Source organism: Lissotriton vulgaris, chromosome 2_1, assembly GCF_964263255.1.
Source record: "Lissotriton vulgaris chromosome 2_1, aLisVul1.2, whole genome shotgun sequence".
Classification (NCBI taxonomy): domain Eukaryota; kingdom Metazoa; phylum Chordata; class Amphibia; order Caudata; family Salamandridae; genus Lissotriton; species Lissotriton vulgaris.
Window position 1 is genome coordinate 176,729,720 of NC_141687.1, and position 26,714 is coordinate 176,756,433.

Sequence of the window (26,714 nt, forward strand, 5' to 3'; positions counted from 1 at the left end):
TCAGAGAAAGAGAAAAATGAAAAGGTGCCTGTCAGGTCAATATTGCAGAAGCTTCAGGAAACATACAATGTTCCTTTAAGACATCAGCAGCTTCCCTTTTCCAGTATGCACTATATTGCCACTTAGCCTCACAGCCTCAGATCTCTTTTTCTGGCTTCGGCGAGAGCACCTACAAACACTTTCTGGGTTTGATTACCTCATTGTCCTTCCCTTTTTGTGGCAGGATTAAACACCTTTGACTTTCATTTAACATTTTTAATGTCTAACATCATTTGTTTCCACCACTTTGTCATCTGAGATTAAATGTTTCACTAAAATGACTTCTGTCTTTGTGAAATGTCCCTCATGTGGGAGGATAAATGACGCATCAGACTCTCATTTTGCTGGTGTGGCCTGTCTCTATGCCACACATACTTTAAAGGAGACTGAATTTTTGTTCAAAATAATTCCAAGAGAGCCCTTAAAGACAGCGAAGAATTCGCCTTAGAGACGTTAGGGAACCACAGGACAACTTGGAACCCCTGATAGGGGAAACAATTAGATTTGGGCAACATTCGGGCCTAAACATTAATTGGCGTAAATCAGTAATATATCCCTTGACTCCCAGCACAAAGCAGTGGGAAAGTGAATTCCCATTGTAGTGGTGCACAGACTCTACCAAGTACTTAGGTATCCATTTACATTTAGACCCTGCTCAAATTATTTGTCTTAATTATGGGCAAACAGTTGATGCCCTCGAGACTCCCATTATCTATTGCGGCTTTGTGGCTTTGATTAAAATGTTAGTCCTTCCCAAATTTGTATTTCTTTTTAACAACATCCCCATCCTGCTCTCAAACAGTTTTTTCCTGACATTGCGCTCACATCTTATCCGATTAACATGGGGGAGCAGGCGGCCTCGGGTGGAGTGGCAGACTCTCACCCTGCCTAATGACAGAGGCGGGTTCGGAATCCCTGACCTTAAACTATACTTCCTCGTGGCCCAATGCAGCTACGCCTATGCCTGGTTTCATCCTGATGCCTGAATCCCATATCTTGGCCCAGAGGCAGATTTTGTGCTACCAGGCACTCTGTCTGCTGTGCTACCCAAAGGTGTACCCAGAGATCCTAAAGATATTCAGACTTTATCCACCACCAGTTGGGCCTGGGACAAGCTACAGCGCACCTTGGGTGCTTACATATTATATTCCTCGGCCCTACCGGTCCCCAACATGCACTGGCTGCCAATTATGGGCAAAAGACTAGTGCAGTGCACTCTCGCCTCATTTGACATTGCTAAATTTGGTGAATTACTCCCTGACAGATATGTCTTTTCCATGGCTGGGAGGGCCGCTTTCGAACTGCCACTTTTATGGACTGTTTTCTTGTGGGCAGAATCCATTCAGTGTTGTGAGCCCTTCTCTCCAGCTTTCCCATTGAACCCGAATCGTTCATCCCTCTGTCCGTAATCATTGAAGCCCAGGGAGGGGAACACCTTATTTCCAACTATATAAAGCCTGTTCGGCTTTTATCCCTGTAAATGACGACAAACTCCGCAGGGACTCGGAGGAAGACTTGGCTCATCTCATACTGGATGAACAATGGGAAAAGTGCTGCGCAGTCACGAAAGATGTTTCATTAAACAGTCGCCATGAGTTACTGCATTTTGAGTTCTTGCGAAGGATGTACATTACACCAGAGAAGTCACATAGAATCAATTCGCCCAGACCACATTACTGTTTCAGACCACATTACTGTTTGAAGTGTAAGACACTGCATGCCAATTTCGCTCACCTCACTTGGACATGCACTAAAATACAGCCTTATTGGGAGGCGGTACATCGGATACTGGGAAATATGCTTGGCCTGCCTCGTTCCTTACGTCGCCCTCATGGGATATGTGGTCAACTTCCCTAAAGGGGTGCGAAGATTTGCAGCTATCAGTTTCTTGTTAGCTAAAAGAGAGATTGCCATCAATTGGGGTGGTAAAAGGGCCCCCTCTCTTCAGAGTTGGCTCAACAGTTAAGCTTTCTGTAGCACAAATAGTGAGATTTATGCCATCACGTTGCCTCGCTCCTCACGCCCAAAGGATATTTGGGTTCCACTCAGGAATTTCGTTATGACGGACTTCCAGGCCTCAGATTCACAGTTAGAGCAGGGTAGAGTGCCAACTGGAGTGGGTTGACCTTACCATACACGGGGTTGGAACTTGTACATTGTTATCATACATTTTCCATTAATATCTTGAAGGTTCAGTTTCAAGTGGGGTCCGGGTGAGAATATCAATTGGATGTACTGTTTGGTCATATTATTAGAAGGGTCGTCAAGTTGAATGTCATTGTTTGTTTCCTTGGCTTGGATATTTTATTCTTATTCATGTATGGTATGATACGAAATAGTATTGACAGTGAGCACTCATGTTTCATTTCTATGTAGTGATGCAAATGGAAAAAATAACGTTTTTTAAAAAAAGGAATGCGCCTTAGATTGAAGCTTTAAATCGTGTACTCTGAAGAGAAAAGGAAGAAATAGAAAAACAGTCTGGAGAGGGGCTCCCTTAAATGAGACCAAACCTTGTGAAAAAGACGCCCACAGGGCATTTCCAGAAAGAGGAAATGAAGAAAATATCATCATCACTGTTCTCAACAGTTTAGCCACACGCGGGAGCACAAGTTGAATTTGAGATAGGTCTCAGATCTGACATGGTCTCCGTCAAGGAGCTTGACCAGCACTTCCAATGACAGTGCCAAGAGATTTGACAGTGTGTAACTTTGATGCAGAGAAGACATCAGCGGTATTTATCTAGAAGGTCTGCCTCCATGCTGCCGACATTGAGGTCATCCTTGATGTCAAGGAGATCGACGTTGAGACACTGCAGCTTCTGTTTATTCCATTTCGTCAGAAGCGCAGTATATCTACCCTGATTTTTTCCCTACCTCCTGTTCCACTCAGTCCACCCTTAAGGTCTTGTGATGGTCTTAAGGTCTGAGGACCACTTCATTGTCACCCATCCCACCACTGTCACCTCAACCGACCACTCCAAGATTGCCTACACTGAGATATGTAAAAAGAGAAGAGAGCCTTCCATCTCATCATTTTCTTCTAGGAGTAATTTGACTGATCCTGATATGTCGTATACTCCAACATCACTGATTGCATCACCTAAGAGGTGGATGACGTTTTAACATTCCAGGATTTCTTAAAAATATTCAACTGCAAGCTCCACTGATGACGGTCTCTGTGATAATGATGACACTGCAGCCTAGATCCTCTCCATGGTACATATTACCATTGGTTCCTCACTTTTTAGAATTAGCTGAAGAGAAGTTCCTTACCGGCTACAGTAAAGGCAGCAGCTCTACTGCTTCTAAAAGATTATAAACTCTCTGAGGCTGAGCAGGACCTGGTTTCTTTGAGACAGGACCCTAACCCTGATTCAATTAATAGTTTCAGCTTTCAGAAAAAGACATGCTCCTGCACTGGAGACATCAGTCCAAGCACAAAAGAAAGCAAAAGACTTGATGGTGGGAAGAAAAGCTTTGGTACTGCAGCTCTAGCTTTTAAAACTGCAAAAGTGTGACGCATGGCCAACCCTGGCAAGATGTCTGACTTGTAGTTCTCAGGCTCTCTGCCCTGTCTGATCCAATGTTCTCTTGCCCATATGGCCATGCTGTAAATTGTAAAGCCTGATGCATATATATAGGAGATGGGGCACTTCCCGATTGGCAAGATAGAAGCAGAACACGTTCAGTGCTCATAGAATGGGAGCAAGTGAGCCACTATGAGGCCCGCAGCCAGGACCTGGCTGTTGCCCTGTGCCCCGCCAGCTGGATCCTCTTAAAGATGTTCTTCAAAAGGGGGAATTTAGCACCACGCCACTTCTGACTGCCCTCGAGCAGGGCCTGCGAGCAGCTCACAAACCCACACCTCCTTGCAAATGGCAGCAGTGGCCTAGTTGTCGGAGAGGTCTGAGCACGGCCACTATCAAGGACTAACGAGGCCCGTGGGGGTACGAATTTGCCTTGTACCACCTCTTCATGGATGCACAGCGGAACAGCACATGGAAATGGGTGAGGGCCATGGGCATGACCCTGAGAGGCGAGGTAAGCCTTTAAAATCTGCTCACGCTATGGACTGCATGTCCCGGGATATCCTGCCTGGAGGAGTTTGGCAAGCTTCCTGGGACCCCCACTTTTCTGAGAGGGCTACCACGGAAGGGGGCACCAAGAAACACGGGCCCCCACTAAGCACAACCTTCTTGACTTGATAACCCTGTTCCTTCGGAGGTTGGCCAATTTTGTTCCCGCACACATCCCCCACCCCGCCCCAGAAAATTGCCTCCCGGGGGCCTGCTTTGGGACTATCTTCATGATAGGACGTGCCTGAGGGTTTGGCCCCCTTAACAGGGCCCTTAGGGGTGCCAGGAATGGCTTATGAACTGGACATAATCATACCCTGGGCAGTCCAGCACCTGAAACCTGACCCATGACATGGCTATGTGAAGCTACCTTGATGAATGCCCCTGGTGTTGGTCCTTGACACTGCAGAATGCCCAGTGCCCCTTATGATGTAAATCCTTGGCTGGCATGGAATCACGCTGCTCCCAGGATATGGGCAACTGACTCTAATTAGCAGTACACAAATTAATAGGGGCCATCACCTGAAATTTCGCAAAATGTACCGGGTCTTCGAGGTTCACATTTCCAACTATAGGGGAGAGGCCTCCACTGCCTACCGCCAGACTGCTTCTGGGGGTCCAACTGCGTGACATTGACTGAGTTCAAGAGAGGGAAAAACAGTCAAAGTGGAAACACAGAGCAGGAGAAAGGTGGAAACCGTCACACTGGACCTGCAAGAGTAAGATAAAGGGGCAGGGAGTGTCTGGTAGTGGGTTAAAGAAGCATGGGGGATTCAAGGCTACTTAGTCTTGGTATTCAGAGGGCTGATGTTTAATTGCGCCTGCCGCGGGATTCTGAGCTGCGCCTCAGGCAATCGCACTTATTCTTTCACAAATTAAGCACTGCTGCACAACATACCCCAAAACCCCTGTCTCCCTTTGAAACTGGTACTGTGGCAAGCTGGCAGAGGCACCTTCTCTTATCCTCTAATTAAAACGCGCCGCAATCTGTGAACTTGTGTGAACATCAAAACTCCCTAAGCCCAGATTGAACTACTCCAGATTGCATTCAGTGCCCCACAGTTTGTGGTGTCTGCTGTCTGCTAAATAATTCGACTAGCTGGTACACCCATAAACACGTGGAGGACGATGGCTGGGGGACATACTAAGAAAGACTCTAATATTAAAACTCTCCTACTACAAACCTCCCAATGCAAACTGAAATATGACGATCCCCCATTGGCAGAGACTGCAAAACGTAGTGAAAACCAGGGGAAGTAAGTTAATCCCATTTCCAATTACCTGCTTCTGCAACTTTCCCATGAAATGTGGGAGGACATCAAGACTGATCTCCAGCATGACCTGCGAGTCCTACACATGAGAGGTTGGCAACTTGGGAGGCAGAGTGGCCCAAACAGAGACGTCCCTTAACAAACATGTGGAGAAATTGAAGTTCCATAGCAGCAAACACTTGAACTCGAAGATCAACATATCCTCCCATATGAGAAATTTGAGGACCTTGATAACTTATCCCGCTGTAATAATATCCTTATTCTAGCATCCCGGACGCCAACCTATCAAATTAACTCACAGATCTCTTTGACGCTATCCTTGAGAGAACCGATGGCGAACCTATTGTGATGGACAGAGCACACTAAGTCACCCCTTTGGACAGAGCTGGAAAACACATTGGTGTCCTGGCTGATATATATGACTTTACCAATAAAGAAGCAATCATGGCCAAAGCACAGCAAGGAGGTCCCTGCTCCTTCAGCGGATCACAACTCTTTTCCAGAATCTGTTAGCAACCACACTCGCAAAGTGATGTTTCTTCATGTCCATTACAGACTATCTTATCTTAGAGAACATGAAATATAAACCGGCAGATCCCGTCCACAAAGTCTTTTCGTGGGAGGGCACACTTCGGGCTCCCTCAAGGAGACGAGATAGATCAAGAGGAGCACCGAGATCTCTGGGGAAACTCCGAACTCTGCAGTTGGGGTGGCAGACGGTGACCAGGCAGTCAGAAAGGCACCTACCAAGTTTAACAGAACTTGAAACCATCAAGGCCCAGTTGCTGTTGTACCTTCAGCACTAAGTCCTACTTAGCCATTTAGATAATTTGCTGCCTAGCCTCATCCACCCAGATCAGGGAGGCAAGCTGCAAGAAACAAGACTAACCAAGCTCTACAACTCATTGATATCACAAAGAAAAAGGGTAATGCCACAGTCCTCTTGTCAGTAGACACTAAAAGGGTGAACTTGGCCATGCAGTTCAATGTTCTGAGGAACTTCGTCTTTGACCCCCTGATTTTTGGCTGGATTACCACTCTTAACTGAAAACTCCAGGTGAGAGTCAGAGTAATGGCCACACTTTGACCCTGATACATATATGCACCAACACTTGTTAGGGTTTCCCCTTTTCCACTTTTTCATCTATTCCTTGAGCCCCCATAAGCAGAAAGTAAGAAACCACTCAGAAATACCTGTTTCTGTTTGGAAAAACATTTTTAAAGTATCTTCCTTCTTAGATGATATCCGTAACCCTCACTGAAACTCAACAGTCACTCCAGGCTGTTATCCCCCTCCACGTGGAGTACCGAGCTATAGTAATATAGCTAAATCTCTACATTGCTTGGAAAAATTGCTCGTTCTCTTGCATTGGTCGCATAACCACGCTCAAAATTACATTTCTGACCTGTATCCTTTATATCTTTTAGGCCATGTCCCTACCCTAGAGGAGGGAGGATGTCTCACTCCTTCAGGTGGCCTGCATGATCTATGTCTGGGAAGGCAAGCACTCCAAACTTGCCACCAAAATCTGCACCAGACCCAAGGGAGGGGGTAACTTGGTATTCCCCATCTGCTGCACTTCTATCGAGCTTTCCAAATGTGCTAAATGATCAAATGATGAAAAGGAGAAACAGATAGACAGTGGCGCTTTGTTAGCCAGAATCTCACCGCTAGGCCCTTAGAGGAGGTACCATGGGTAACTAGGAATATGACCGTTTGGCTCTTCTAGCCCCCATTTACTAGGGCTTCACTTGGGGTCTGGCAGACCTAGCTCCTTTCCCTTCCTCTCTAACACTGATTATAGGCAATTCAGATTTTTCACTGGGAATGGCAGTCTAAGTCTTTCAATACTAGAGGACAAAGGTTTTTTTTTGCTTTTCAGATTTCTACTCTAGATGCAGCCTGAGATCCTTTGAGGATTTCAAACATATATATGACATCTCCGAGACTGAACGCTTCCTCTACCTATAGATTTGGCACACATATTATGTTCCTGTCCCCAATTAGGAGACTTCTGGGAAAAGGTATTTATCACCATCTCACAGATCCATGGCAAGAGCATAGACGAACTCCCTGAGACTGCCTTGTTTAGACCACCAGAGGGTTTCTACCCCATCTACTCCTCAGCTGGTAAATGGATCTTCCACCTCTTTTTAGCAGTCAAGCATGCTATCTTACCTCTTTGTAGAAAAACAATCTCACCAATATACAAACTCTGGGTACATAAATTCTGGAGCATACTAGGACACAAGATATTGGCATATGACCTAGCAGACAACATGTCAACTTTTCATTAGATTATGGGTCCCTGTCCTATCCTACTGTATCAAACTATAAAGCTTAACTTTCCCACAATCTCTGAGGGTGTTGGGTTTAGTCGACACTATTTTATCCCAGTTTGTGTTACCTATGACCTTGGAAGACTGATATGTAGTGAAACTCAGGGTTCTACCAGTAAGTGGTCCTATGTGGAGGTGGGGATTAGGGGGCAAATTGGGGGGATTGTTATCCATGGTTGCTACCACCAGATTAAGCATGGGCGGAAAATCCGTTACGCTCGCGGATTATGCGGATTTTCGGTAAATTCGCAATCCGCGAACTCCCGCGAATTTACAGAGAATTCGCAAATCCGCGAGCGGCGGATTTTTCCGGGGGCAAAAGTTCAAAACTTGAAAGCCTGGCCTGTTGTAACTATTTTAGGATGGCGCCGGCAAGCTGCCAGCGCCATCCTAAAATAGTTACTAAGTTAGCTTCAACAGGAAGCTCTAATAGATAAAATAAAGCAGGTGCTCGATTTTATTTATTAGAGCTTCCTGTTGAAGCTAACTTAGTAACTATTTTAGGATGGCGCTGGCAGCTTGCCGGCGCCATCCTAAAATATTTACCATGCCCTTCCTGTGACTTCTACAGCACACTCAAGGGACCCCTGCGCCCTTCGGGCGATTGCATAGTAACACACACATGGTTGCTCGAACTAGTTGATGCTCAAATTCAGTGACTCATTCATTAGCCCAAAAACAATCATGAGCGTCTTCGAGGCTGGACAGGTGTGCCTCTTCCCAAATCTACTGTGGAAAGTCAGCTGTGATGCTGGGTAGAGGCCTTTGCATCCTTGACTTTCATGAGCGCAATCCCCGTGCTGTTCCTGTGACCAGGAGCTTCTTTCTCTTCATATTATTGTGTTCGCACGGGTTGCTGCAAGTTCGCACGCGTTTTGTACAATTTCGCAATTTGCGAAATTGTACAAAACCCTCGCGAACTTGCAGAAACCCGTGCGAACATAAAAAAAAATCCGCAAATTCGCGAGAATTCGCGGATTTTGCGGATTGCGAGTTCGCAAATCCGCAAAATCCGCGAACGCGAGATCCGCAAAATTCGCCCATGCTTACACCAGATGTTGACTTAGTTTGGCAAGCTGTACTTTGCAAAATAAAAAAATATTACAACTAAAATTGCAAGCACATTAGCCCTACTGGGGAGATACGATATGGCACTGTGGGAGTCTTTTTTTACTTTGTACTTTGGCAGATGAACTTTGAAAAAAGAGAAGGCAATATTTTTTAGAGATAGTTCAGGAGGAGCAAATGTTTTCTAACCAATCTAACCATGCCATAATCAATTCCGTAGATCAAGCTGTTGCAGAGTTTTGCTATGGTATTGCGCTCTGTAACTGGTGCTGGCTTAGGCTGACAACTTGGAAGCCATTTTTGCAACTTAAAATCATGAATCTCCTCTTCACTGGAGCAGTTAAAATTGGTCCTTGCTGATGAGAAATGGAATGCATGAAAAAGGAAAGCTATGGGATTACAGGAAAAGAAATTGCTTTACCACTTCCAATACAGACCAATGAATTTCAGATACCAACTGAGAGAGAGGGTTCTACCCCCTTTGTGTTTTTTTATCCTCAGGCACAGGGACCGCAGCAGCAATAACAGCCGCATTCTCAATACAGTTGTAGAGGTAATCACGAAAGTGGTCACAAGCAGCGTTCATGTACTTTAAAATCACACTCACAATCTAAATGCTGAAAGACGTACTCCTTTGACTGTGTTCTCCATTCTACTAGGAGTGAGTGCATCAAGCTATATGGTAGAGTGGAGGTTGATAACCACTGATAAATGGGTCTTGTAGATCATTCAGGATGGCTGCTCCATCCAGTTCAAAGATTCTCATCCATCAATACCTACAAAACCAGCACTTAAACACCATTTGCTGCAGTTAAGGAGGGAAATACAATCTCTACTCGAAAAGCATGCAATAGAACCAGTTCCTCTATCTTAAAGAGAAAAAATAATCTATTCCAGGGATTTTTGGTTTCCAAAAAAGGCACAAGGGGGAGTTCAGGCTGGTCATTGACCTAAGGCAGTTCGACAAGTGGATCAGTAAACAAAAGTTTGGGATGTTAGCCCTCACCAGATTTATCCACAGCTTATGAAGGGTGATGCTCTGTGGTCACAGGATCTATAGGATGCTTACTTTTACATACCATAAACAAAGAAAGTTTCTAAGATTCTTAGTAGATACAGCTCATTATCAATACTGAATTCAACCCTCATGACTGAAATCTGTTCCACGGACATTCGCCAAATGCATGGCAAAGGTGGCGACTCAAATCCGATGGAAAAAGATCTGTCTCTTTCTCTACCTGGATGACAGGTTGTAAAAGGCATGGGCTACTCATCAGGCGCAGCTGGGCTTCAAGACCATGGCTAACTTATTATGATGCCTACGTTTGCGAATCACCCTTGAGAAATCAATGTCATATCTAGTACAGCTCCTCGACTATCTGGGAACAACTCTCGACACTTGAAAAGGAGAAGTGTGTGCTTTGGAGGAGGAAGTGTGTATCATTTTGTAGAAATGTCACAACATGCTGCAGAAACCAAACAGACACAAATGCCTCAACAGATTTCATGCCTGTTGGGATTGAAGTCATTATGCATTTTCTAGTCTTATGCAAGTCTTCATTTGAGGACGTTACAATAGTGCCTAGAGGATCAGTGGGCCCAATGGAAAGACAATTGGTAAGACGAGTTATAAAATCACGGGTCATATAGTCTCTGATAGGGTGGTGCAAGAGAAGCATCCTATTAAGATTTGTCAAACCAAAATATTGGGACGGATGCTTCCTTAACAGGATGGGGTCCTCATCTACAAGATCTTACTGAGGAAGGACTGTGGTCAGAATTTCAACAATTTTATCACATAAATGTCCTGGAGTTGAAGGTGGTCTATCTGGCCTTGAAAGTGTTCGCTCCAACACTGATTACGAACAGTCTCTTGATACAAATAGACAATGCTACAACTGTGCACTATCTCAACAAACAAAGGGGCCTGAGATAAAGAACCTTAACCCGTTGACCACGGCGCGAATTCCGTCGTGGTGAGGGTGTTTTAAACAGTGGGCGGGGTTCGGATGGCCCCCGGCCGTCCTCCACACACGCCCACCGTCACGCTGGAAGGCCGGGGCCGTCCGCAGTACAGAAGGGTTTAACACTAGATTTGCAAGCAATTTGGCATTGCCTGCTGCCAATGGAACTTATTGATTCAAGCAATTCAACTGGTAGGTCTATAACACTGTCAAGTTGATCTATTAAGAAAATGCTTCGTATACAACCACAAATGGGATCAGGACCATGGGTTCTTTATAGACATTTTTGAAGACTGGGGTTACCCTGACATAGACTTGTTATCCACCGGGCAAAATGCTAAATGAAGGAGAGAGGATCTTTTGTCAATGCCCTCTTGATCAATTAATCAAAAAGGTTTCCCTACTCTTTCACTCCGATCCCACTAATTCCATCAGTGTTGCTCAAACTCAAACTATACAATGACAAAATTATTCAAGTAACACCAGAATGGCTGAGGCAGTAGTGGTATACAGAGCAACTTCACCTCCCTGTGAGCCTCTTCAAGAAGTTGCAGTACAAACAGTACCTCCTATCAGGAATGCAAACCAAAATTCATCACCCCAAACGTATAGTGATTGAATTTTGGAGCACGCCTACTGAAGAAATTCAGTATGGACACGTAGCCTTACAACTAGATTGTATGAACATTCTTATAGTGGCTACGCATCCTTACACAAGGGTGTCTCACGAGTTGAAGTGGAGGAGATATGTCCTATGGTTACTGAAAAACAACCATGACCCCATAAACTGTCAGAAGAATGTCATTGTTTGACTTAATAAAAACAGCAGGACGCATCCATCAAAGTTCATCTTATTGCTGTTACAGCAAGGGACAGGGACAAAGATCTTTCTTTACAATTCCTGTGATAAAAGACTTCTTTTAAAGATTAAGGAAGGCTTCTACATCGATTCAACGTCTTCATCTTATGCTGTAGTTGAATCTGATCTTCTCCAAATTCATGACACACACGTTTGAGTTTGCGCCCATACATAACCTCTCATTGCAACACCTTTCTTGGAAGTTAGAGGTTTCGGTAGCAATCACTTCAGCTAGAAGAGTTAGTGAGCAGGAAGCTCTATCTTCAATAGAAACATATGGTGTTTCTTAGGAACAGGGTAGTGTAAAGAACACATCCCGCTTTTTTTTTTTACTTAAAGTCATTTTAGGCTTTCATAAACCAAACAATATCTCTATCGGCATTTTGCTTAGCAATCCTTCGTCAGCAGAGCGGACACTTCACTCCTTAAATGTTAGGTGAGGCCTTAAATTTTATTTTGGTAGAACTAAGGATAATCATAAGATAAACCAGTTGCTTGTTAATTGCATCCATATGAGAAGTGATATGGCTTCCTCAAGGCAGATTACAGCCAGGTGGAAAGTTTTGTGTATTTCTTGTTGTTCTCAATTAGCTAATAGCCATCTGCTTTGGAGATCTAGAGCTCACTCCACATGAAGCAAACCAGCATCCACTGCCTGGGCCAGGAATGTACCTCTGACTGCGATTAGTAAGGCAGTCACCTGGAGCTCATTACACACATTTTCCAAGGATTATTGCTTAGACAAGGGTTCAATAGCTGACACTCTAACAGGTCAGGCAGCATTAAGGACTTTTTTTAGGCTAACGCTGCTGTGAGATATATCTCTTGCTGAATAAAGTAATGGATTACTGCTTGTAGTATTTTTTATTGACAACACAAATTGGAAAAATGCTTGCTATTCTTCGTTTAAGACTATCTTTGAGGGTCATACTTTGCAGAAGGACGTGTTACCTACTTGTGGTCCTAGTTCTGCGTGCTAGGAATCCTTACTGAAGTCATAAATAACTTTCGCTCCTCCCAGTTGGCAATGTTACTATGAGCTTTTTCAGTTCTCAGACTTCATGTATTGGCATTCAAAATGAACTCGGTCTCTGCGGCTAACTGCCAGTACACTGAAAGCGGGAAAAGGGAAGCTGCAGAATTCTTAAAGGAACAGTGTATGTTGTTTGCAGCTTCTGCATTTTTGACCTCACAGGCAGCTTTTCATTCATTTTTCTCTTTCTCTGAGTGAATATTGGATAGTGCAGCAATGTGGCCCTACTGCTATAAATAAACACCTTTTCTACTCAAGAAAAAATGCAGTAACATCTAGCCTCATTGCCACAGACTGTGGACATCGAGGGTTCTACCTCCAGACACAGATAGCCACTAATATTCGGAAGAAAGTGTTTGCGGAAATTTCTACATTCATGACTTCAGTGAGGGTTACTATGATGTATTGTAACGAAATGTGTACACTTATACTCCCTGGCCACAGCCATGGCTAAAGTTTTAGAGTGTGTTTTGGTTAGCTGAAACAGCAGAAGGCTCAGGGAGAATTGGTTTCCTTGCTCAATGAAGGGTTGATGGACTGGACAACAACTTTAGTCTGTAAGTGTTCCTTGCGGAGGCACATATTGTTAGAGATTGCAGTTGTTTGAGCTTGTGTTTAATTTGATCGTTCATTGTTAGGTTGGTAGAAAGTGCAGGCGGTTGTGTAAAATGTATAGCTCAGTGTCACGTAGACTAAGGCTACAGAATGTGGAGGGTTTGTTGATTTCCTTGTGCTTTATTGGGATAAGTGAGAGTGTTTGAGGTTGGGTGTGTGTATGTCCTTGATTGTTTTAGGATCGGCAGAGATGGCAGAAGGCTGAGTGAGTGTGGTGCCTCCAGTGTTATGTGGGTAGAGAGGAGGAGGAGTGTGTGCATGTGTATGTGGGTATGTGTGTGCATTTATGTGTGTGTGTTGGTAGAGTGTACCAACAGAAAACTGGGTGTATGTATCTGTTAGTTTCCTTATGCTGTTAGAGAATGCTGGAGTCTAGGTATTTGGGTGATAGCGAGGGTACGATGATGACCATATGGAGTGGCTCCATTGCAGAGTATTGTGCTGGTAGAGAATGCACAATATTAAGTATGTAGCGCCTTTATTGCTATTGAAGTAGATACTAACTCAGCTTTCCTTTTGCAGTAGTGCAAAACTAGAGAGTGCTGGAGACTAGGTGTACTTACATTTTATGACATCCCAGTACCAAAGAACATAGAACTTACAATAGTGTTCATATGATCAGTACATGTAATGCTTAAAATTTTGCTGCAATTTATGTTGTGTATCCTACTGCATTTTAGAATTACAGATGCGCTGCCCTACTGATCTTCCATTTTATGAGAGAGGCGCAAGATGTTCTATGAACAAGGAAATGCCTTCCGATGTTCATATCTAAAAGTAGCGGTGCTGATGCATCAACTGAGCTGGACCTCTCGCCAGTAGGGTTTAGGATATGCACACACTGAAGATCCCATAAGACTTTTTGTCCTCTGAGTACGTCTTGTAGACCTTCAGGGTTGTAAAGCCTTTGAGCATGACTTGGAATGAGCTGATAGTGAAGTTCCTGACAACAATATGTTTCCAAGAGCTAGGCTTGGAATCCTTCAGTTTAGAAAAACCCCTAAGCATGGCTGGGAATGTGCTGTCAGTAGGTTTCCTGTGCTCTTGAATTTCCCCCGCCCCTCTCCGAATTTTGGGGAGCTATTAGCATGACTTAATATGGGGTAGCAGTGAGCTTCCTAAAGAATATGATATTTCGATGAGTGGGGCTTGGACTCATGAAGGTTTGGAGACCACCCGAGTATGGATTTGAATGTGGAGACAGTGGTTTTTCTGAGGATTACCAGCTCTACGAGTGGGGCACAGGCTCCACTGGGTTTGGTTCCTATATACATGAAGCTCCCCAGACCTGGGCTTGGAGTTTCTCTGGGCCGGGAATTGAGTTGTACAAACTGTGGATTTCCACAGATCTGACATTTGACATGTGGAAAGTCTTCAAAGCAAATGAAACAGGATTGTGCTAAGAGTGAAGAGGCCTCAAAGTTCCTCATCTACCTGCGAAAGTGAATACTGCAAGTTCATAATTATGAAAGATTCTTTATATTTGTAAAACAATTATGTCCCAACATTTGAGCTATTTGAGAAGTTGTGGTAGGACTCAGCTCTTGGATAGCTCTCTATTTTACTTCCATGGGCATGATGCCAACCATGCTGTAATCAGACCTTGACACCTACTATTTTTGGATTACTTGAGAGGACTTTAATGGGGATCCTTTTACATTGCAGGAGTTGGCGGGCTTGGTGCCGGTGGACTCGGTGGATATGGTGCTGGTGGATTGGGTGCCGGAGGACTGGGTGCTGGAGGACTTGGAGCTGGTGGTTTGGGTGCTGGTGGTCTTGGAGCAGGTTACAAACCTGGAAAAGCTGGTGAGATTTCAATGTACTCTACATTTGTTAATTTGGTGTATTCAAAAGGATTAGAGTGTCTCACAACTGTAATCTACAATGGAGCAAAAACGCAACCAAAAAAACAGGGGGCAGTATGTTAAGTAACTCTTGCAAATGTGCTCAAATGGGAAACTAGGTGAGGATTCTATAAACATGTTCAAACTGCTCAAACAATCATTACCTCATGGGCTGGAAATCTGTTGAGCTAATATTCCTGAAGCATTTTTACTTGTCCTTTCATAAGAAATAAATGAATGAGGAGCATGAACAGAGCACACTACCAAGCAGATTGGGGTTTGTTGAGTGTGTCACAGCAGAATTTGAAATTGAAGGACAAGCTACCAATTCCCAAAGAAAGGATGGGGGGGAAAGAGAACAGAGTCGAAGAAGAGAACCCTACACTTCTGGTGCGCTGTAGACAAGTTACCTATTAAAGTAACAAATGAGGCAATTAAATGGGACAGGAACTTTGATGAGAATGCAGAAAGCCATCCAGATCATACCTCCCATCAATGAATGCACACAGAATAAATTAAACATGAAGCAGATTGGAAACACCAGGACAAATCGTCTACTCAATCTATCTTCACAGACGCTAGAACTAACAGATACCTCCTTGCCAGTCCCAAGTATCTCAGTCTGTTTGCCCTTACTAGCTCTCCAACTCCAAGAACATACACAGGATCCACATTAAGGTTGGTAAAGTTGATATAGCCAGATGAATCATTTGGTACCTTGTGCTCTAGTCTACCAAGTTGTTGCAAATAATAATACTACTACTTGAGGCACGTACACCGTAGCGTGTCAGCGGGGTGAAAGCAGGATAGAGCATACTAGAAAAATTTAGAGCACAATAAGAAACAAGACTATGGCCACACCCAGTCCTGTGAAAAGAATTTTTCCACTGGCCCTCTTAGGCAATACACATGCACTGGGACACCACTGTGCCAGGGCATTGACATGGACAATGTTGGCTGCCTTAGACTACTTCCTCCTGGTCACTTCCTCCTCACATTTTACACTAATTGCTTAAAGAGGCTTCTAACTACAGCTTCATGCTAGACCATAAAGGATTTTGCACATTATGAGGTACTTTATACTATCTTCATAATAGTAGGGTTAATCAGAAAAGGGCAAAATCAAATAGCTTGGAACATCAATGTTAATACAATCGAACCATAGGCAATTTTTGTGTGCATCATTTTATCAATAGGAGCAGTGACAAAAATGTCTCTAGTTTGTGCTCCAGATAAACGAAATACTACACATAAATGCACAAGTAGATGGATTTGAAATAATAAATAGGAAGGTTATACCACAGGTACAAAAATAATGGACTTTATTAACCGCTTCCTTGCTGCCGTCGGCCATTGGCCGACGGCAGCACTACCTTCCCAGTGCTGCCGTCGGCCAATGGCCGACGCAGCCCCACCCGTTTTGCGGAAGTGCCACACTGCGGGTAAATCGGAGCCGCAGGAAAGGGGTTAAATAAGGGGCTTATTTACAAGTCCTGTACCCCGCCGGAACGTCACTTTTCTTGACTTTCTGGTGGCGCACAGGACTTAGCCATGACTACAAGGCCACGTAAAGCCAGCCTGCATGACTTTTCATGGCTTTGTAGATATTGGGTAAGGCAATGCAGTGCAAGTCACTACCTTTCCTTACTCTGCGTCATCGAGGCATTTCATGGGTGTTGCTGTGGGTGTTTCTACGCAACACTCATGCACTTTGATGCTGCCCCAGAATTATAAGATATAGTAAATCTGGGGCAGTGCCAAAACCTTGCAACTGCCTAGAAGCACATGTAACGAGGAGAAATGTTTTGTCCTCCTTCCACGCGTGCTACATTCTGCAGCACATATGGAACGAGGAAAACGCCTCTTGTGATTATTATTGTGGAGGAAGATGTCCCTTTCTGCAAAAAAACAATCCTGCCAACAACACAGACACACTTGCAGCATTGTGCAAGGGTGCCTTCATTGGCACTCAGCAGCAAATTGCGTGCAGGCATAAAGGACAGCAATGCACCGTATCTTGTAAATACGGTGATTCTTGCCCTTTTGAATTGCTGTAGGGCAACACAATAAAATTACTTGCAGCGCTGCCTTACACCTAAGTGTCAAATCTCAGTAGCTATTGAGGGAAGCTTGTTTTGCTTTCAAGGAACATGTTATCTCTACGGTGAATAGCATGAAATTCAGATGAAAAGAGGTACATTCTATCATAAAAATGGACATTAAGAGAATGATCTATCAAAATATTGACTTTGTAATATTGACATGCACTTACAGAGGCTCCCAATATCAGCTACCAACACATTGTCAAGATAAGTAATTGTGTAGTTAAGGACAGCATAGTTATACTTTCTTATATATTCTTACCTTGACGATATGTTGTATGCAATTGTTGTATAGGTCAATTTATCTAGTATTGGATCTTTCATAGATTCCATTGCTTGATTATTCCCCATCATTGAAGTGGGAGTCCCACGGTATCATAGTAAAGCAGTATGTATGACTATCATAGGCTATAATGGCAATAAGCCATCAGTTTAATAGCCTATCTATGTCCTTTTAAAAAAAGTGCCAAACTTAAACTATAACCAATCAGGTGCTAGCACCCTCTAGAACACCCCCAAAAGAGGCTCAGTCCATCAGATTTTCACCGCACGTCGTCTGTGTCGGGAGTCTACCTGAACTCAGTTCAGTTTTTTCTTCAATCAAGATATTCAAACTATTTCTGCTTGTACAATATCTGACACTAAAGACCTTTTCTGACACTACAAGATCTGTGGGAAGAAGAGATGACACATGAATGACCCACATAAGGCTTGTCTTTTCTGCCTCTACCCTCAACACAAGGTAACGTAGTGTACTATTGGTTGTACCTTTTACTCCAAGACCTTGAGAGATAGGGAGGGGAGCCTTCTCTTATGGCTTCAAAAATAAAAAACTCAGAGGTCATCTTCTGAGGAGGATAGAGATTCTTCTTTCAGATCTCACAAAATATCAAGATCCCAGGCTGGGACCCCTGAGGAGAGCAGAAAATCCCAGATCGTCGACGGTGACTACTGTCTCATTGTTGAGACCATTGACGGCAAAGACACCGATGACAGCAGCCATAGGTGCTCCCATCCCTTTGATGAGGATTACATCATCAGCGAAGACCTCATTGATGACCCAGTCATTGATACCACTGTCGACGATGACCTCCATCACAGTCGATGACACTTAGTCGACGATGTTTCATTCGACCATGACTCAGTCGACCATGATCTGTCTGTCGACAATGACTCTGTCCTCGTCAACGACGATTCTGTGTATGAAGGACTCTATGTCCCCTTCTCCCCTTGCTGTGGCTCTCACCCTCCCCTCCTCTTTCCCACCTTCATTATCTGTCTATTTCCCCTACTCCAACCCCCCCCTGAATCTCTCACCTTGCCTTCTTTTCCCCTTACGTATTTGTGCTTATTGTTTATCTCGACCTTACAAGTAACTATGTTGCCATGCTCTAAGAACTGTGTAACCTTTGTAACGCTGTAACCTGTAACTATGATCTGATGCTCATGTAAAGCGCTCTGATACCTCCGGGTCTAGCCAGCGCTATATAAAACTTTTAAAATAAATAAATAAATAAATAAATATAAATAAATACATTGTGCTGACAACAACGCCATTGACGCCACCCTTGTCTAGAACTCAGATTACAAAAATGTCAAAGACCTCTTTGTGGCCTGAGGTTACTTCACCCAGCAAGGTGTCACCTGTGCCTCCAAGTCAACTACTGGACCTAGAGGAGTCAGATGATGATGGCCCCTTTATAACAGCCCATAGCCTGTCAGAACTCCAGGCCAAGTATCAGGACGGAGACGACTTTGAGGACAAAGGCCAAATTCATATCCAGGCTATTAACCTCCTCCTCAGAGGCATTGTGATGAGTCCAGGTACTATTGTGTTTCCCTACCTCTTCCCAGTTGACCTCAATTCAGCCCCTTGCATATTGATCAGTAGTAGCCTCTCTTAGTAAAAAAGGTCATCAGGTATTCCACTACCTAGACGAGTAGCTGCTAAAAGCTGCAACTTCAAGGCCAACTTCCAGAGCTATGAAGGCCTGCCTGTCACTGTTTCTTAAGCTGGGTCTCACTATAAATTGACGAAAATCATCACTCCCAGTCAAACGATGCAGTTTCTAGGAGCCGACCTGGATACAATCCTGAACAAAGCCTTCCTCTCCCAGGAAAGACAAAGAAGACTAGCAGAGTTGGCTCACAAAATCTAAAAAAGAAAGTATGTTTCAGTTAGGATGTTCAAGTCGCTACTGGGAATGATTTCTTCCGCAATCAATCTTGTTCCTTTGGCATGCCTCAGAATGAGGCCATTACAGAAACAGCTGTGGCTCCAATGGATTCAATCAGAAGGGTCTTTCGATGGCTTGATAACCATAAGCCCAAGGAATATAGATGCTCTAATGTGGTGGTCTCAGTCATCTCATCTCTCTCAAGGTCACACATTTCTGCCTTTGGTACCCGATTTTATAATCACCACGGACGCTGCACTAGAAGGCTGGGTGGCCACTTACAGGGCCTACAGATCCAAGGAAAGTGGTCAGCACATCAGAAATCTATGCACATCAACAGCTTGGAGCTGATAGCCATCTTTCTTACCCTGCGGGCTTTTCTACCACGAATCACAGGATCCTAAGTGCCAGTCCATATGGACAATACTACCAGCATCTATCATATAAACAAACAAGGAAGTATCAAATCTCTGAAGCTATCTCGTGGAGCCTAAGAGTTTTGGAGAAGGCTCACAACCCACAAGATATTCCTGAAGGCCGAGCATGTGTTCGGAGTGCACAACACCTTAGCGGACTCTCTCAGTAGTGCAAATACAATTGCCATGAGTGGAAACCAGCATCGGATCTCTTCGCAACAAATAGCAACACCAAATCCTAGTTCTATGCCATTTGATATCCCCTCCCAGGGTCTTGGGGTAATGCCATGTTGAAGCTATGGTGCGAGATTTATGCTTAGGCTTTTTTCCCCTTCACACTAATCTCAAAGGTTCTCAGCAAAATGAAAGTTTGAGCACTTTCGACTCATCTTGATCGCTCCCAAGTTGCCCAGGCAGCGATGGTCTACGGAGCTCTTCCACCTGTCATAGACCTGTCCTATTCACCTACCAACAACACGAACACTCTTAACAATGAACCGGGATCAGATCTAACAGATATAACATCCAGAGCCAGCCTCTCTCCACTTACATGCATGGCTTCGGAGTTCCATGAGTTTCAAGACTTAAATATCACTCCGTAATGTAGTGCTGTCTTATCTAAAGCATGACCGGAAGACACCAGTGAAATATGCTAGCTGAAATGGAAAGGATTCTGTTTATGGTGCCACCAGAGAAATGTACACCCGTTAGAAGCATCTCCAGAACAGATCTTGCCTTATCTTCTCTCACTGACAATATCAGACCTCTTTCACGCATCGATCAAAGTTCACCTCATAGCAATTTCACAATACACACAATCTCTCTTCCTCTCTGTTCTAGTGATATAACAGTTTATGAAAGGTCTGTTCATGGATTTCCCACCAGGGGGTGCTCCACCCCCAGAATGGCACCTCAATGTGGTACTTTCGTAGCTCATGAAACAACAATAATATTCACATAGTGTCAAATCACACATATGGTAGTAAAAGTTAGTAGGAGAAAATAAATGATACATTTGTACCTCTTCTGTTCTTCTTTCTGAGTATGTGAGGTCTGTGTTTAGCAATTTGAGATTACATAACCGTGATGTAGAACCCTCTACAGCAGTAGGACTAAATTCAATTAAATTAAAAAATAAACAAAACTTTCTTATCTGTGCTGTGCCCTTCACCACGGCGGCAATATTGTTATATTCTATAAGAGGAGATGACGAGGATGATCGCTTGATAAATCAGAGTTGTGGTATTTGTACATAAAATCAAGCCACCTGGCGTATACACCATCATTAGAAACACTGGACTGTCCCAGTAACTCTGACATAATAATATTCCAGCGAAGGATAGCAGGAAAAGAAATATGATTTTAAAAGCTACAACACACACTAGTGGTATACAATAAACATCTGCATTGTAAACAATTATTTGTATAAAAGCCACTGGGCGATTGCATTAATACTAGGAAGACAAATGTGACATTTGTAGGCTGTAACAAGTACTTCTGAGATACTAAAAAATGTCTAAAGTTAAAATGTAATGCTTAAACATGCAATCTTTCAAGAAACACCTCAGCAGATTTTACAAATCAGCACTACTTGGTCAATGCCTTGCCACCTAAAGTTACTTAAGTCAAACTTGAATTTAAAGTTATTGGTAAAATATTGTAACCATTTAGAAAACTGCTGTGTGGCCCATGAGGCATCCGAAAATGTCAGCCTGATTGGCCTCTCTCTTCGTGTATTCATAGGCATTTTCTTTCTCTTTGACAGGCCCTGGAGCACAGCCAGGTGTGGTTCCTGGCGGTTTTCAGCCAGGCCTGTACCCTGGTGGGCTGCAGCCTGGCGCTTACCCCGGTGGTCTCCGGCCAGGTGTGGCTCCTGGAACTGCATGGTCTGGTCAGGCTGCTGGTGCACTCAAGTCTGCCTATAAAGCAGCCCTTAAAGCTGGTAAATTACTAAAATTTGCTTTCCATGTATTGTTTAGTTTTGTGTGTCTTTGCTCCCTGTCCCTAGTATTGGCAGACCTATCAGCCAACTTCCTATTTATCAAGGGCTTTGCTTTGGAGGAAGTTACCTGTTGAATTTTAAATACATACATAAATCCATAGAGTGACACACCTTAGTCTAACAAAGATTTATAATGGATATTTTGAATTTCCTCCATCTACAAAAATTTGATTTTTGATGAATACTTCTAACTGCAGATTCCTCAGTGAATCTCCATGGGCCATGAAAAACTTTGGCAGTGTGGTCACCCTGACAGATGACAGGTTTCAAGCCACGTAATCAACAAAGAGAGAGTGAGGGTATTCAAAAGGGTTCCTACTCCTTAGTCCCCTAGAATTCAAATTAACAAAACAAAAGAAAGGAGTATCCCCAGGACCCAGAGTCCTAGTAATCTAGCACAGACATAGAGAAAAGTGGAAAGAAAGAAATCTTTCTTTCTTAAGAAACCCCTCACTCACCGACCTGGTCGGTGACATGCTTCATCATCGGGGTCCACCCGAGTAACCGAGTGCCACACAAGTGTGCTTCGACTCCTGCAACTGCAGCGGAGCTTGATTTTTTGTGGGTTTGTGAAGAAGTTGTGAAGTTTAAAAAGTGTACTACGTGTACTCCCTATAGACTTTATTCTGGAGTCAGTATGACATTAATAAAAACAAGTGGGATACTTCTATTGGTGTAATTTGACCAGGGAGTATCAAATTGTGCGTGAAAATATGGTCAACATGTTTCAACCGTGTATGACTTTTAGGTTTTCTTCAGGACCAAGAGGGGTGAGCCGGGAGGTCTGCACTCGCTAAAGTGCACCCGTCCCTGACCCACCTGTGTGCTAAACCCGTACTTACGGTTTAGCTTGCTTACAGCCTTCTGTGAAAGGGAAATCTGAAACAATAGAACAGAGCAAAGTAATGGTGTAAGGGTATACATATCTGTTAAATTTTGCTCCAAGGGGAAAAGTTCCTGTCTCCGTGAGATACAGTTTCTGCATGCAAGAGCCATACCAAAATGCATGCTATATCACACCGTCTGTTGAAGGTGCCCAGATCGTGTGACCCAGCTAGGTATCTGCTGTGTTCCATACATACCCACTATAGATTTGTCTTTATTAAGTGGGTGTCAAGAGTGCCTCATAATGATATTAGGGGCGCTGAGTGACTAGATCTAGTCAGTCTGTGTATATAGTCCTAGAATAAGAGATAACTTAGACATATATACACATTGTCAAGCGAAATAGGGCGAGATGGCCAAGGTATCTTTCATTAGTGAACTAAGTATAAAAGCTATATTCGAGTGACATAGTGGGGAAATACTCGATAAACAAACTTACTAGTAATTACTGTTAGTAGAGCCCAATGGCTGCCGTGGGGGGGCCCCCTTTGAGCGTTTTGCGGACATAAAATGGCAGGCATGAGTATTATATTCAGCGGGACGTTGTGGTTAGAGGCGCCCGGTCTAACAAGTCATGGCTGCATAAAAGACATAGCCTACCCATCCTCAACCCAGGAAATTCACTTGTCATCAGGTGTCAGCCCGCTGGAAACTGGATCACTAGGACTCTGGGTCCTGCGGATACTCCTTTCTTTTGTTTTGTTAAGGTTTCAAGCCACGCCACACATGCTGGAAGCAGATATTGGTGAGGGACTCACATGCCATATGTTTGTGGTGCCTTGAAACTAAGCATGACTCCCAATTGTGCAACAACTGTTCCTTGACGCACCCTAACGCCGTCAGAGACAGAGTCGAAGCCCTGTGTCATGGAACACAAGAAGCAAGGCCAGTCTCAGTAGAAACCGTTGTCTATAGGTCTGTTTAAGGGTTGTGGGGCAGAGGTGCTGGAGATTTAAAGGGACAATGCCTCAACAGAACCAACTTTCCTTCTTATCCTCTACCACTTGCACCATTGCCAAATCTTTATTTTTCCCTCCCATCTAATGTTGAGACCAGTGGGTGGCAGAGTCCAACATTGCTTGGTTCTATGGTGCTCCATCACACCAGACAAGTTGGACTTTCAAATGATATAAGTTTATTTAGCGCTTCCTTTTCTGAACGCACCTCTCCAAATTCCCTCAGTTTCCTCTCAGACACTGTCAGGTGACACCTCAATTCTGTCAAAAGAAATGGGGATGTTGCTCTTCAAATGTATGATTGAATTGGTACATGAGGCAGAAAGAGGACTTATGTGTTACTCCTAGTACTTTCTGGTCCCCAAGAGGAACTAAGAGCAATTCTAGTAATCAGAATCTTCGACTCCTTCTTCAAGGGGGAATGGTTAAAAATTACACGTGTTGATGTTGTGCAGGCCTTGGACCCCAGGTGCGAGAAAGTGTCATTTGACCTGCATGATGCATATGTTCATGTACTGGTCTTGCAATCACGTGAATTGGTGGGGTTAGACGACTTCCAGTCTACCATAGTGCACTTTAGGCCTATGTTAGTCCCAAAACTCTTTAATAAATACCATGTTGGTGATTGCGGCACATCTTTGCAGGTTGGGAATGCACATATTTTTGATATATAGTTTCAGATCACCTGCAGATAATGTTGTCCTTGCTGCTCACCCCAAGGTTCTGCAGCATTGAGCCCAGATTTCATCTTCAGCTGGTGCAGAGGATACCCTTTATAAGGTGCTTTCTGGACACATTTGCCTTAAAAGCCTTTCTGCCCCTGGACTTTCAGTCTATGATCCTGATGTTTCAGGCAAGAGTTTCTGTTCTGGCCTTGATTGTTCTGAGACCAGTTGGGCTCTTAGCAGCCTACATCCAGCTGGTGCCTCATGCCCATTGGCATATGCATGTCCTTTAATGGAATCTGCAACTGCAGAGGGCCCAACACCAGGTATGACTTTAGGATGGAAATGCATCTCTAAGGAGGTAGCTTTCGACTTTCGGTGGTGAGTCAATGATACCAATCAGATGTGTGGCAAGCCATTTTTGTTTCCCCCTGTGCAGCGTACAGAATTGATTGATGCATTATCTCTGAGCTGAGTAGCCCACCTTGGTAGGGTGGAGATTAGAAGCCTCTGTTTTTAGAAGGAGTAGTGCCACCGAATAAATAACTTGGAGCTGTGAGCCATTCTACTTTCCATAAAGGTATTTATACCTTACACCAGAGGCAAGCCAATCATGTGGTATAGGAAAAAGCTGAGCAGGATAGTTTTGTGTCTTCTGTCTGTTGGCTCTACGGGTTTGGAGATGATTCGCACTTCAGAGTTTCCCTAATGGTCCATCACCTACTGAGATCCGTCAACAACAAAACAGACAAACTCAGCAGATGTCAATGTGCCGATCACAAATGGCATCTACAGCCAGCTGATCTTGTGGTCCCAAACTGGGCCAGGAGGGTCTGGTACTCCCAAATGATGAATTTGAAAATCTCTCTTCCACTTTGGCTTCTTCTGGTTCCTTTACATGGAGTGAGCATTCGGGTGTTAAAGAGGTCCCATGTTAGCTGTTGCACACTGCCAATGAAAAAGCAATTCTTTTCGCTAAGCGTTGTGTTCTTGGGTGATTAGATTGATATCAGCAAGCTGGGGTGGTCCCTCTATACTGCCCTGTATCAACAAGTCAAGTCAAGTCATAGAATTTATATAGCGCACTACATACCCAGAGGGTTTCAAGGCGCTTAGGAAGGGGAGGAGGATTACTTGTCAAATATCCACGTTTTAAGTTGCTTTCTGAATGCTAGGTGGTTCTGGGTAAGGCGAAGGTAAGCGGGGAGTGAGTTCCATGTTTTAGCAGCCAGGTATGAAAAGGATCTGCCTCCCATGGTGGTCTTGTTGATGCGAGGTACAGTGGCGAGGGCTTGGCTGGAAGAACGTAGTTGGCGGGAGGGGGTGTAAAAGGACAGTCGTGAGTTGAGGCATTCTGGTCCGATGTCGTAGAGTGATTTGTGTGCGTGGGTAAGCAGTCGGAAAGTGATCCTCTTATTGACGGGTAGCCAGTGGAGGTCTTTAAGGTGACCAGAGATGTGTTCGTTGCGTGGGATGTCTAATATGAGCCTGGCTGAGGCGTTTTGGATTCGTTGGAGTTTCTTCTGGAGTTTTGCGGTAGTACCTGCGTAGAGGGTGTTTCCGTAGTCCAGTCGGCTCGTGACCAGAGCGTGGGTGACTGTTTTCCTTGTTTCGGGGGGGATCCAGCGAAATGTTTTTCTGAGCATGCGAAGAATGTTGAAGCAGGAAGAGGATACGGCGCTGACTTGTCTGTTCATTGAGAGTGAAGAATCCAGGATGACGCCTAGATTCCGTGCGTGGTCTGTCGGGATGGGTGCTTTTCCGAGGGCTTCCGGCCACCAGGAGTCGTCCCATGCAGAGGGGGATGTACCTAAGATGAGGACTTCTGTTTTGTCTGAGTTCAGTTTCAGACGGCTTTGTTTCATCCATTCGGCAACTTCTTTCATTCCTTCGTGTAGGTTAGTTTTGGCGGTGCTGGGATCATTGGTGAGAGAAAGGATCAGTTGAGTGTCATCCGCGTAAGAGATGATGTTGAGGTTGTGTTGGAGTGCGATGGCCGCGAGGGGGCTCATGTATACGTTGAAGAGGGTGGGACTGAGTGAGGATCCTTGTGGTACGCCGCATATGACTTCAGAGGCCTCGGACTTGAATGGTGGAAGGCGGACTCTCTGGGTTCTTCCGGTGAGGAACGAGGTGATCCATTCAAGTGCTTTTCCTAGGATTCCGATGTTATTGAGGCGTTGTAAAAGGGTGCTGTGGCAGACTGTGTCGAATGCTGCAGAGAGGTCAAGGAGGATGAGGGCGACTGTGTCTCCATTGTCCAGTAGAGTTCGGATGTCGTCTGTTGCTGCGATGAGGGCGGTCTCAGTGCTGTGTTTTGCTCGGAAGCCAGATTGTGAGGGGTCGAGGGATTTGTTGGCTTCGAGGAAGGCGGCGAGCTGGTTGTTGACAGCTTTCTCG

The 26,714-nt window shown here is 44.3% G+C and overlaps 1 protein-coding gene across 21 annotated transcripts in view; it reads left to right on the top strand.

Moving 5' to 3' along the window:
• The window catches only part of LOC147729783 (uncharacterized), a 373,027-nt gene that overhangs the window by 203,462 nt on the left and 142,851 nt on the right, over positions 1–26,714 (top strand). For all 21 annotated transcript variants that reach the window (XM_086954663.1, XM_086954667.1, XM_086954668.1 and 18 more), the window contains 2 exons: positions 14,933–15,073; positions 21,572–21,748. In XM_086954663.1, the coding sequence (XP_086810789.1) occupies positions 14,933–15,073; positions 21,572–21,748 (318 nt within the window). The remainder of the gene's footprint in view (positions 1–14,932; positions 15,074–21,571; positions 21,749–26,714) is intronic.